The sequence below is a fragment of the Panthera uncia genome (genome assembly GCF_023721935.1).
Source record: "Panthera uncia isolate 11264 chromosome B3 unlocalized genomic scaffold, Puncia_PCG_1.0 HiC_scaffold_1, whole genome shotgun sequence".
In the NCBI taxonomy this organism is placed as follows: Eukaryota; Metazoa; Chordata; class Mammalia; order Carnivora; family Felidae; genus Panthera; species Panthera uncia.
In genome coordinates, this window is record NW_026057582.1 from 33508526 (window position 1) to 33521811 (window position 13286).

At 36.8% G+C, this 13286-nt stretch overlaps 1 protein-coding gene across 2 annotated transcripts in view; it reads right to left on the bottom strand.

Moving 5' to 3' along the window:
• Positions 1 to 13286, bottom strand: part of GPHN (gephyrin) — a 625620-nt gene that overhangs the window by 143557 nt on the left and 468777 nt on the right. For both annotated transcript variants that reach the window (XM_049611430.1, XM_049611431.1), the window contains one exon: positions 11638 to 11680. In XM_049611430.1, the coding sequence (XP_049467387.1) occupies positions 11638 to 11680 (43 nt within the window). The remainder of the gene's footprint in view (positions 1 to 11637; positions 11681 to 13286) is intronic.

Here is a 13286-nt window from a genome sequence, read left to right on the forward strand (position 1 = left end):
CAGGCTGCAGGCTCTGAGCTGTCAGCACAGAGCCCAATGTGGGGCTCGAAGTTGTGAACTGCGAGATCATGACCTGAGATGAAGTTGGATGCTTAACCTACTGAGCCACCCAGGTGCCCCAAGGACTCCCCTTTTTGCAATGAGATTATAGCTAATTTGGGTATTGATTTGCCAGTACCTTTGTGTCTACATCAACCCCAAATTGAAAATCTCAAGGAAATGCCAGAACTTTTTCACTTTGTGGGCAAAAATTCAACTAATATAGCGAGAATTACTGGGGCTGAATATATTAAGATTCAAACCAGCCATCCACACCTCTACTCCAAAGTACAAAATGCTCTCTTAAACCCAAATCTAAAGAAGCACTAAAATTGGTAGGTGAAAGTAAATAGAGAAAAGATTCGACATATTTTGTCCTTATTCTTGTAACACTTCTATCCTTCCAATCAAAAAGCCCAGTGGGTGGAGATATGGATTTGTTTAGTATGTCAGGCCTATAATAAAACAGTCATTTCCCTTTTTCACATAGAACCCATCCCTAAACCTCTTTTATCTTCACTGCCTCCTGAGGCTGCATATTTGATGGTGTAGGTTTATGTTTTGTTTTCTTTAATGACCGTTTAGGTCAAAATAGTCAATATTTGTTTGCCTTCTCCTAAGAAAATCAACAATATACCTAGACTGTTAAGTTCCAAAGGTTTCCTGAAATACTCTCCTACTTTTCACAAATTTTCAACCAGGACCTAAAGGACTCTATTTCCCTGGGATTGTACTTTTATTCAATATGTGGATAACTTTTTGTTGTGTTCTAAAGATGGAGTGACCTCTAAGACTGATTCCATCTATCTACTTACGGTTTTAACGCACAAAGAAAATAAAGCTTCCAAAGAGAAATTACAATTTTGTCTATAAGGTCATTAGCTAGAATATGCTTTGTTTCAAGGAAGTAAATTTCCTACTCCCGACAGAGTAAGGACTTTATAAAACTTTCCCATGACAGTAATTAAGAGATAATTAAAAGGATTCCTGAGTCTCACTGACTTATTGCAGGCAATAAGTTCTCAACTTTTCTCAAACTGCCATGCCAAAATAAGACTTAACCAAGTTCTCAGAAACTGAACCTCTTCCTTGGGTGCCAAACATGAGCAGGGCTTCTGTGAGTTAAAATGAGCTCTTCAATAACTTCCTACCTAATTGTCATAAAACTTCATCCCTAGAATAAGAATGATTCTTTGCCAGAGGCAAATCTGTCCAGGTGGTAGAACTCTTGTGAGCACAGCGGAGATTTCCATTACCTAAAGATAACAGGGTTAATATATGCACTAATAGTAGATATGCTTTTGGGTTATTCCATGATTTTGAAATGCTTTGGAAATAAGGTGGGTTTTTGACCTCAGCAGGAATCCTAATTAAGAATGGTTAGCAAATTATAGAACTTTTAAATGCTCTAATGCTTTTTGAGGAAGTGGACAATACAAAATAGGAGCTCAAACAGAAGGAGATAATATAGAGGCTAAAGGAAATGTTTTGATTATTAATCATGCCAGACTGACAGACAGCCTTCACTAAGATTATAGAACTCAGAATACCCCAAGGGACCAACTGTTTGGTTTAAAAGCCAGCTCTGAAATCAGAAAAGAGGTACTAGGAGAATTCTCAATGTAAATTGACTATTGGCTATTTTAGTAGCACTGAAAGACCTCAAATGGAATCTTGTCAAAATTTTACATGAAATTACATACCAGTGAAAGAACAAATTTGCCAATGTACATACTTTACATCGATGGGAAAGCTTTACTATATTTCATTTGCCACCAACATAATCCTGGTAAAACTAAAGGTGGAACATGGACAAAAGCCCAAACCTCAGGGCCTCCTTAAACACCTCTAAATAGATTATATAACACTAGTCTCTATAGTGGGTTTTGAATACGCCTTGATCATTCTTTGCTTGTTCTTGGGATGTTTGAAGTCTTTCCTTGACCATCAACTACAACTCTACCAGTAGCAAAATTTTCTTGATTTTGTGTTCCCAGCCTAGGGTCACAGGCTCCATGACCTCTCTAGTAATGGAGGCATCCATTTTACTGGGTCTATTACTAAAGAGTTTTGTAAAGCCTTGCCACTTACTTAAATATGTTATTGTCAGTCTCACCCCCAATCTTCAGGAAAGGTAGAGAGAAGAAATATAATTTTGAAAATTAAATAAGCTAAGCTCTTAGAAGACTCTTGTACTTCCATGGTCTAAGGTATTATCTTTAATGCCAATGAGATCTCAAGTCTTTCTGGGGTTCATGAACTCCCCCACATGAATTAGTAATAGGCCAGTCCATACATGTAGGAAGATCACCTTTGATTCTAAATTCCACACTGAGAAGCAGATAGAGCTAATTATTGCATGGGATTATTCCTGCTGTCCAAGTCTCATAAACAAGTATGAACTGTCTTTCCTCAATACTCTTCTAAACAATCCTTGCACGACCTAAAATCCAGAGACATGGTCTTTTGGAAGGGACATCAGAGAAAGACAGCTCTGGTACCCCACTAGATGACCTTATAAGGTACTGTTAACAATGAGCACAGCAATGCAACTCCAAAGGTTTGATTTTTGTATTCATGTCTCAGAAATAATCCATTCTTGAATTTGTGGAAAAGCTGGGGTGTTTTTAGGAACCCTCTAGAGGCAGATAGTCCTCTGAAAGAGACATCTTCTAACTAAGGCCTGTGACCACGAGATATAGAGAGCTTCTACCCAAGATCCATAGAACAAACACAACTGACTACCATGCTTCAATATGCATTCTTTGGTTCTTTATTTTCATTGTTATTCCCCATCCTGTGTGCCCCTCCCTGCCCTCCTAGTTTAAGGCTTCTTTTAACCATGTCATCTATATTGCCCTATTCTTAATATTGCTTTTTGCATTTTTAATTATTCATTGGTATGTGTCTAGTACCCAGCTATTATTTACTTGTAAACTAGCTAAAGCATACAATCAAACTAGTTTTGTACACATCTTTCTTTGGTAGCCACCTAGATTTTTTTGGTTCTACTTCCTTGTAATGAATCCATTGCTATCCTGGATAACTGGACTCAACTATTAGGTGACTTTTTCAGATGACAAAGTATATAATAGGCTAGAGAGATGGAAATCCAAAATCCCCTCTTAGATCATACCTAGACGAAAAGGTTCTCAGGGATTTTTTTGGTGGGAATTAGTTTTTATTTTTTTAATAAGTTTATTTATTTATTTTGAGAGAGAGAGTGAGCGTGAGCAGGCGAGGGGCAGAGGGAGAGAGAGACAGAGAGGGAGAGGGAGAGAGAATCCCAAGCAGGCTCTGTGTGACAGCACAGAGCCTAATGTGGAGCTTGATCTCATGAACAATGAGATCATGACCTGAGCAGGAATCAAGAGTCAGAGCTGTAGCTGACTGAGCCACCTGGGTGCCCCGGGAACTAGCTTTTGTAACCAAACTTAAATTTTTTTTTAATGTTTATTTATTTTTGACAGAGAGAAAGAGAGAGAGAGAGAGAGAGAGAGAGAGAGAGAGAGAGAGAGAGAGACAGAGAGCATGAGCAGGGGAGGGGCAGAGAGAGAGGGAGACACAGAATCTGAAGCAGGCTTCAGGCTCTGAGCTGTCAGCACAGCTGTTTCTTTTCTCAGAAAAAGACTGTTGGATAACTTAATTTTTAAAAGAGGTGGGAAAAGTGGGTCTTGATTTAAGAGTCAAAATCCTCCATAGTGTTTTTTCATAGTGGCTGTACCAATTTACAATCCTACCAACAGGACAAGGGTCCTCTTTTCTCCACATCCTCTCCAGCATTTGTTATGTCTTATCTTTTTGATGACAACCATTGTAACAGGCATGAGGTGATATCTCCTTGTGGTTTTGAAAATTTCCCTTATGATTACAAAGTGTTGAGTGCTTTTCAAGTACCTGTTGGCCACTTGTATATCTTTGGAAAAATGTTTGTTCAGGTCTTTTGCTCAGTTAAAAAATTGGAATATTATTATTATTGTTATTTTGTATTGAGTTGCATGAGTTCTTTATATATTTTGGATATTAACCTCTTATCAGATATATGGTTTGCAATTTTTTCCCCATTCCTTATATTGTTTTTTCATTTTGCCGATCATTTCTTTCACTCTGCAGAAGATTTTTAGTTTGATACCCTATTTAAAAAATTTTTTTTTAATTTTGTTGTCCTTTAGGTGTTATATCCAAAAAAATCATTGCCAAGACCCATGTAAAGGAGCTTTTTTCCCATGTTTTCTTCATGGAATTTCATGGTTTCAGGTCTTATATTTAAGTCTTTAATCCATTTTGAGTTAATTCTTTAAGTGCCGTTAAGACAGGTGTCAAGTTTCATTCTTTTTACATTTGCATATCCAATTTTCCCCTGCACCATTTATCATAAGAGTCTATCTTTTCTCCATTGACTATTTTTTAAAATGTTTTTATTTATTTTTGAAGGAGAGAGAGAGACAGAGCATGAGTGGGGGAGGAGTAGAGAGAGGGGGAGACACAGAATTCGAAGCAGCCTCCAGGCTGTAAGCTGTCAGCCCAGAGCCCGACGTGGGGCTTGAACCCACAAACTGTGAGATCGTGACCTGAGCCGAAGCCGGACGCTCAACCGACTGAGCCACCCAGGCGCCCCTCCATTGACTATTCTTGATGCCCTTGTCAAGTATTAGTTGGCTATATATGCATGGGTTTATTTCTAGGCTCTTGTTTCTGTTTCACTGGTCTATGTATATGTTTTTATGACAGTACCACACTATTTTGATTACTATACCTTTATAATAGAGCTTAGAATCAGGGAGTGATGCCTCTCTCTTTGTTCTTCTTTCTCAGGGTAGATTTGGCTACTTGGGGTCTTTTGTGGTTCCACATAAATTTTAGGATATTTTGTTTTCTACTGTGTAAAAAATGCTGTTGGAACCTTGATAGGGATTGCACTGAATCAACAGATTGCTATGGGTAGTATGCGCATTTTAATAATATTAGCTCTTCCAATCCATGACCACGGGATAGCTTTCTATTTATTTGTATCTTCTTCAATTTCTTTTATCAATGTATCCTAAGTATTTTATTGTTTTGGATGCTAGTATAAATGGGATTATTTTCTTTCTTTATTTTTCAGATAATTTCATTGTTATTGTATAGAAATGCTACTGATTTTTGTAAGTTAATTTTTTATCTTACAACTTCACTGAATTCATTGATTAGTTCTAACAGGTTTTGGTGGAGTCTTTAGGATTTTCTAAGGATAAAATCATGTCATCTGCAAATATAGAGTTTTACTTCTTCTTCTCTAATTCTGATGCCTTCTATTTCTTTTGCCTGATTGCTCTCTTTAGGACTTCCAGTACTATGTTGAATAAGGGTGGAAAGAGTGGGTACCCTTGTCTTGCTCCTGATCTTAGAGGAAAAATTTTCAACATTTTACCACTGAGTATGATGTTAGCTGTGGGCCTGTCATGTATGACCTTTATTATGTTGAGGTTATCATGAATGGATGTTGAATTTTGTCAAATGCTTTTTCTGTGTCTATTAGATGATTATGTTTTTTCTTTCATTCTATTAATGCATCACATTTATGTATTTGTGTGTATTGAATCATCCTTGCATTCCAGGGATAAATCCCACTTGATCACAGTGAATGATTTTTTTTTTTTAATTTATTGAAAGAGAGAGAGAGACAGGGAAGGAGGGAGGGAGGGAGGGAAGGATAGCGCAGGTAGGGGAAGGGGAGAGAGAGAAGGAGAGAGAGTCTGCAGGTTCCACACTGCCAGAGCAGAGCCCGACTTGGGGCTGTAACTCACAAACCATAAAACCATGACCCAAGCTGAAACCAAGATGCTCAACTGACAGCCACCCAGGAGTCCTGTGAATGATTCTTTTAATGTGCTGCTGAATTCAGTTTGCTAGTATTTTATTGAGAATTTCTAAATCTATATTCATCAAGACTATTGGCTTGTAGTTTTCTTTTGTTGTGTTGTCTTTGCCTGGCTTTGGTATTAGAGTGATGCTGGCCTTATAAAATGAGTTTGGGAGTGTTCCCTTTTCTAAAATTTTTTGTAAGAGTTTGAGAAGGATTGGCGTTAATTCTACTTTAAAGGTTTGGTAAAATTCACCAGGGAAGCCATCTGGTCCCGGTTATTCCTTTTTTTTTTTATTAATTTTTTTTAGTGTTTATTTATTTTTGAGAGAGAGAGAGAGAGAGAGAGAGAGAGAGAGAGAGAGAGAGAGAGAAGGCAGTCTCCAAGCTGGGGAAGGGCAGAGAGAGAGGGAGACACAGAATCTGAAGCAGGCTCCAGGCTCTGAGCTGTCAGCACAGAGCCCGACACGGGGCTCAAACCCATAAACCAGAGATCATGACCTGAGCCAAAACCGGATGCTTAACTGACTAAGCCATCCAGGTGCCCCCTGGTTTTTCTTTATTGGGAGATTTTTGATTACTGATTCAATCTCCTCACTAGCTATCAGTCTGTTCAGATTTTCTATTTCATGATTCAAAGGCTGGTTGTTTCTAATAATTTTTTCATATATTTTAGGTTATCTACTTTGTTGGGTATATAGTTGTTGTGGCTTAATTTTTTATCTCCTGGCTGAGAAAAAGGACTACAAACTCTGATCATAAATCTCACATTTGTGTAGCTGGGTTCAGATAGGTGATCCCCCCAGTCCTAAGTGCTGCTATACAATTGCTGTCTCATCAGATGGCTCAATAAATGATCATCCAATAACAACAACAGTCAACACAAAAGAACTTGACACCTATGAAGATTGAGACAACTTCTCTAGACAGGTGACTACTATTGTGATTTCTTAGTAAAGGTCTGGATTGACTGACTGATGACACCCTCAGACAGCAGTCTTCCATTGTCTTTATTAACATAACTTCACTATTCCAGAAAAATCTCCCCTAAAAGACAGAAGTTGTAAGTAACTTCATTACTCATTCTAGAACTTCTTAAATAGTCTGCTTGAGATTCTCTCTCTCTCCCTCTCTGTTCTTCCCCCACTTGTTCTATCTCTCTCTCTCTCTCTCAAAATAAATAAACTTTAAAAAATAGAAATTATCAAAAGACAATTTACATACCAAGACTCTCAGAATCTCTTGCCTTGCTATGTTCATGATTCTGAGATGATTATATAACAATCCTTATTTAATTTTAATCAAGCTCTACATTAAAAGATCTGCTTTAAATAAAAAATCTCCTAGGTATCCTGAGTTTGTCCTTCCTTTTCTGAAAAAGTATTAGTTGAGAGTATGATTTTGTTGAAGTGGTATTCTCCCGTATTGTATGTGATATAAAATTTATAAGAAATATATATTTGTTCATTCAGAAGACCAAAATATATTCCTCAGATATATTTGGTCTTCATCCACAGTTCTTGAAAATACCTCAGAGCCTTAGGATGAAATGAGTATCTTATTATTAATCATGGTGACTTTTAGACCCCATCCTAAGGCAGGGGCTCATTTCCAGGAGGACCAAGTGATTTTTCATGTGATTAAAGGGCTGGAACTTTCAGGGGCACCTGGGTGGCTTATTTGGTTGAGCATTTGGATCTTGATTTTGGCTCAGGTCATGATTTCATGGTTCGTGATTTTGGGCCCTGCATAAGGATCTGTGCTGACAGTGCGGAGCCTGCCTGAAATTCTCTCTCCTCTCTCTCTGCCCTTCCCTGCTCTGTCTCCCAAAATAAATAAATAAACATTAAAAAAAAAAAAGGGTTGGAACTTTCAGTCCTACTCCCCCAGCCTCTGAGGTTGAATCAGCCAGTGGCCAATGAATTAGTCAATCATGACTATGTAACGAAGTCGTCATAAAAACCCAAGAAGAAGAGCTTCTGGGTCCTTCTTTTACAGAGAGCTTCCACACCTGGGGAGCTAGCATGCTTCCATGTGCCTCAGAGCCAGGCACCAAGCTCCACAAGGACAGAAGCTCCTTTGTTCTGGACGTTGCCTTATGTTTCTCTTTATCTGGCTGTTGATTTGTAGCCTTTATCATATCTTTTAGTAAACTGATAAATGAAAGTAAGTGCTCCCCTGAGTTCTGCAAGCCACTCTAGAAAATTAATGAAACCTAAGGAGGAGGTCACTGGAACTTTCAATCTATAGCCAGTTGGTCAGAAGCACAGGTAACAGCCTGGGGCTTGAAAATGGCATCTGAAATGGAATATGGACAGCAGTCTTGTAGGACTGAATCCTTAACCTATGGAATATGATGCTATTTTTGGGTAGATGGTGTCAGAATTGAGTTGAATTCTTGGACATCCTGCTGGTGTCTGAAAAGTGCTTGGTGTTGTGTGTGTGTGTGTGTGGACACTCCCGTCAAGGCGGAATTAGGCTGCAAACCTTAAAAGACCACAGGAAGAATAAACTCAGGTTTATTATCAACAGGTTGTTTTGATGACATTTTTGAGGCGCCAAAGGAAAGTTCTTTCTTAGAAAAACATTACCAACGTTAACTCCTCCTTAGATAAATCTAGAAAAACTCCCAAGTTTTAATCTTAGAAGTTATAACTCCGTTCTTTTTTCTAGGATCTGTTGATGATGTTTTGTTTTGACAAATTTCTATGTATGCTAACAAAGAAGTTGATTACAGGCATATCTTGTTTTATTGTATTTCACATTAAGGTGCTTTGCAGATACTGTGTTTTGTTTTATTTTGTTTTTGGTTTTTAACAAGTTGAAGGTATATGGCAACCCTGCATCAAGCAAGTCTATTGGTGCCATTTTTCCAACATTTGCTCACTTCATGTCTCTGTGTTACACTTTGGCAATTCTCTCAATATTTCACACTTTTTCATCATTATTATATTTGTTAAGGTGATCTGTGATCAGTGATTAAAACTCACTGAAATTTCAGAGAATGGTTAGCATTTTTTAGCAATAAGGTATTTTTAAATTAAGGTGTATACATTTTTTTATATGTAAGGCTACTGCATATTTACTAGACTACAGTATAGTGTAAACATAACTTTTTATGCACTGGGAAACAAAAAAATACATGTGACTTGCTTTTTTGCGATATTCACTTTATTGTAAGTGGTCTGGGACCAAATCTGTAATATCTCTGAGGTATACTTGTATAGTTTTCTTCACCTTGACTATATTTTGGAAATGTTTTCCATGAGAATAGGCAACTCAGTAAATAAATGAGAAAACGATGATAGTTACCTTGCTGAGTGAGAACTCCGAGGAGCTCACACTTGAACGGAGTCTTGAAGGATAAATAAGAGTTTTCTAGGGGACGCCTGGGTGGCTCAGTTGGTTAAGTGTCTCACTCTTGGTTTTGGCTAGGGTCATGATCTTGCAGTTCGTGGGACTGAGCCCTGTGGGGCTGGTAATCAGGCTCTGTGCTGTTAGCTGGGGATTCTCCCTTGGGATTCTTACTCATCCTAGCTCTCTGCCCCTCCCTTTCTTGTGCTCCCCCTCTCAAAATAAATAAATAAAACTAAAAAAAAATATTTCCTAGGAAAACAAGGGGAATGGATACTATATGCAGTGGGGGAAAGAGTACTCCTAAAAGAATAGAGGCAGAACACAGCAGTGGGAGAATGAGGAACTGCTAATTAGGTCTGTATGACTGCAATATAGTAGTACAAGGCAAAGGATGAAACTAAGGGTGATTAAAGCAGACTAAATAAGCAATTAGATATTGAAGTTAAGAAGTTCAGAGGTAGAGGGAGTGCCTGGGTGGCTCAGTCGGTTAAGTGTCCGACTTCAGCTCAGGTCATGATCTCATGGTCCGTGGGCTTGAGTGCTGTGTTAGGCTCTGTGCTGTCAGTTCAGAGCCTGGAGCCTGCTTCGGATTTTGTGCCTTCCTCTCTCTCTGCCCTTCCCCCACTCACGCTCTGTCTTTCTCTATCAAAAAATGAATAAACGTTAAAAAAATTTTAAAAAATTAAAAAAAAGTTCAGAGGTAGAACAGCTCATGGTGATGAAAGAGCCTTGGGTGTGGCTATGAGCATGACTACGAGTTACTAAAGTGGTGTTGAAAGGAAAGACCTTAAACTTATAGATAGGTTACAATGTTGGATGGGCTCTCTATATGGATCTAAATGGCTATATGGACCATGTACATGACTATGACATCCTAAGAAAACATGATCAGGAAAACCTGGACCACTGTGACGTCCATCCAAAGTGATTAATAGTCTATAAGCCAGTAAGAACATAACTGAAATGAAAGACGTTCTAACAACACAAAAATCCATGATAAAGGTGTAAGAAGATTCAAAGAAATCTGTTGTCAGTAAGAAATTATTTTTGTTCCTAACCATCATAATCACTATCAATGATCCATCATCATCTTGGGATCAACAATAAATAGAAATCATACAGTAATCATCATAAATGTCATTTTAAAAGCTCATTTATCTGCATAGTCTTATTTTAGTGAATATTATATCATCACTCCCCTGACTCAGGTTTCTCTCAACCTTAGGTCTTAGCAAGGGATTACAGAATGTTACATTTCTTATATTGAAGAGCCTCCCTCAAGTCACTTGTCTGTCAAATGTTGTGGAAACTTACAGTGGTATACCAGTAAAATCTGTTTGCTTCAATTTATTTTTATACAACTTTAATATAAAAGTCCTGGGCAAGTAATTGCAGTGTGCTTGCTTACCAACTCAAGGGTTTCAAGCTAACATAACAGATTCACAACACAGAAATGGGAAAAATTTACACTAAAGAAAATAAAACAAAACATGCATTTTTATCTATTTGAAGTTCTCCAATTACTTTTGTAGCAGTTAAAAAAAATACAGATATTCTACTGGAAAATCATCCTGTTTACTAAAATTCCCAGTGGTGTAGGTATGCAAGAGACCCATTTAGTTACGTATGGCCCACCTGAACTTCATTTCTTGATAAAGATCAGGGAGAAGATTGGATGATGTCATTAATTTTAAGTGACAGAGAACAATATTAAATTATTAGCATTTATATAGTACTTTTCTCTTAGGATCCCCAAACTTTTAAGGCACAACCTCCCATGTTATATCATTTCAAGGATACAGGTAAGGAAAAGCTATTTACAGTTCCTTTTTATAAGATAGAAACATGAATAATACACAAAGTTAAAGCACTTTCAAGTTAATGCTATTAGTGATCAAACAAAAAAAATAAAATTAAGGTTTCTTCATCCTTGTTTCATGGCACTATGTTTGAAAACATGCTGCTTGTGAAAGTAGGATATTTCAGGAATGAATTTGTATTTACAAGATGATTACAACTCCTCTTAAGAGTCACTTGTTTTTTTTTTTTTAAAGTTAGATGCTTATAGTGGATTTATATTATTATTTTCAGTTAGTTTATTTTCAAATGATTTTTGGCAGTGGGGCAGTTAAAGAGGGTTCTAATCACAGAATCATTGAGGAACTCATTACAATCTTAGTTATAAGTGCTACCAAAATTCTGGTGTAGGCTTCCAGAACTAACTGGAATGAAGGCAATATTCATTAACATATTGATAATATTCTTAAGAGGTAAAAACCCTAACATTTATATAAACTGACCCAAAATTCTCTTTTTCATTCTTTCACCAAAATATTTTAAAGCTCTCCTTCCTGTTGAACCACAGTCTTATAGTCCATCTGAAATGATGGCATACTTACTGGCTCTGAGAATGTTCTCCTTGCTGCTGCACCTGGACTGGACCTGCAAAGAGAGCATAAACTCAGTAATTTAGGGCTCAAAACACAGATAGCCAGATATGTATGCATACTTAATGGGCAAGCTCCTGAGGTTTAGGAGCAAAGGCTCAATGTATCTCAGATATCAAAACATAGTAGTAAAAATATATTACATTTGTTTCCTATTTTTTGTCTTTTTCTTACTGTAAAGAAAGAGCAGACTTCTGAAAAAAACTGGGGGTACAACATTATAAATGGCACAGAGGCAAAACCAAAGGCAATTTTTTATTGATGTGTACTGAAATTAGTATATGGAAAAAAATGTTACAACGTATTCGGGTGTGAATACAGACCCTAATCTTAAGGCACTGTGATAACTCTTGACTAGACTAATAATGCAATCCAGGTAATAAAGTTGTAATAAAATATTCCATTGTAGTAATTTTAGTTGTACACATTGATAAGGGGAAAACAGAGAAATCCTCATATATAATATTAATGTGTGATTCCAATGACTTTTGTTACTTACTGATTATAATAATTGGTTATAATATTGGCTATGAAAGATGCCTTTGTTGGGAATCAATAAAACTGAACTCATTTATTTACCAGTTCTTAGGTGTGAATAAAGTTTATCAATCAGAAACCCTTATGCTTTGATGCAAAAAGTTGATGTCTAAGCAGAACATTCTTTTAAATGTTACAAAAGTGTTGAATTCAAAAGCCACATTGGATGGCATACATGTTTGTTAATATCTGAGGAAACTGTATTTAAACTGCACACCTCTTTTTTCCCACTCCCCAGCAGCTTGCCCCAAATGTATATATATACAACAAATTAATTTCTATTGCTTAACACAATCTACTATTGTAATGAAACAACTTATGAAAGAAATGTTGCAACTTAGGGTGGGTTATGGTTGTCCTTCCCTGAAAAGAACAATTGTTAATGTTTAAAGAAACAACAACAATAAAAAAAATCACAAACATACACACAAGAAAAACACACACACACACACACACACACACACACACACCAAAAAAAGGGGAAAAAAGGGAAAAATAATTCCAGATGTTAAAGTTATTCCCTTTTGGCCCAGATTGTTTAGTTAGTTATAAGCTACACTAGAATGAAGAAGCTAATCTGGGAGATAATATTCTTACATTCTTTTACTCAGAAGTTCTATTGAAAAACAATTATGGACCAAATGGGAAAGGAAAATAATTAATGACTACTTAAAACAAAAATACAGGGAGAAAGACATGAGAGTGAGAAAAAGAAAAAGAAGAAAGAGAGGTTTGGGGAAATAAGTCTAGACAAGAGAAAAGAAAGTATGGGTTTATAGAAGGAGCCAATATGTGAATGCAAAATGTTCTGCTATTTCTTATTGAAAATTCATACTAAGAGAGTAAGAATCTCTAATGAACTTGCTGCAAAATAAACAAGCAAGTTTGTACACCATGGAATGAAAATAGGTGTAACTATACCACTACAGCCTTAAAGGAGAAAAGAAACAAACACTAATAGACAAATTAATAGACAAGCTTAATAAAGAGTTAAACTACATTTTTAAAAGCAGTTCAGGGAACACAAGAGAAAGCTAATAGAGTGAGAGAAAAATCTGGGAGAG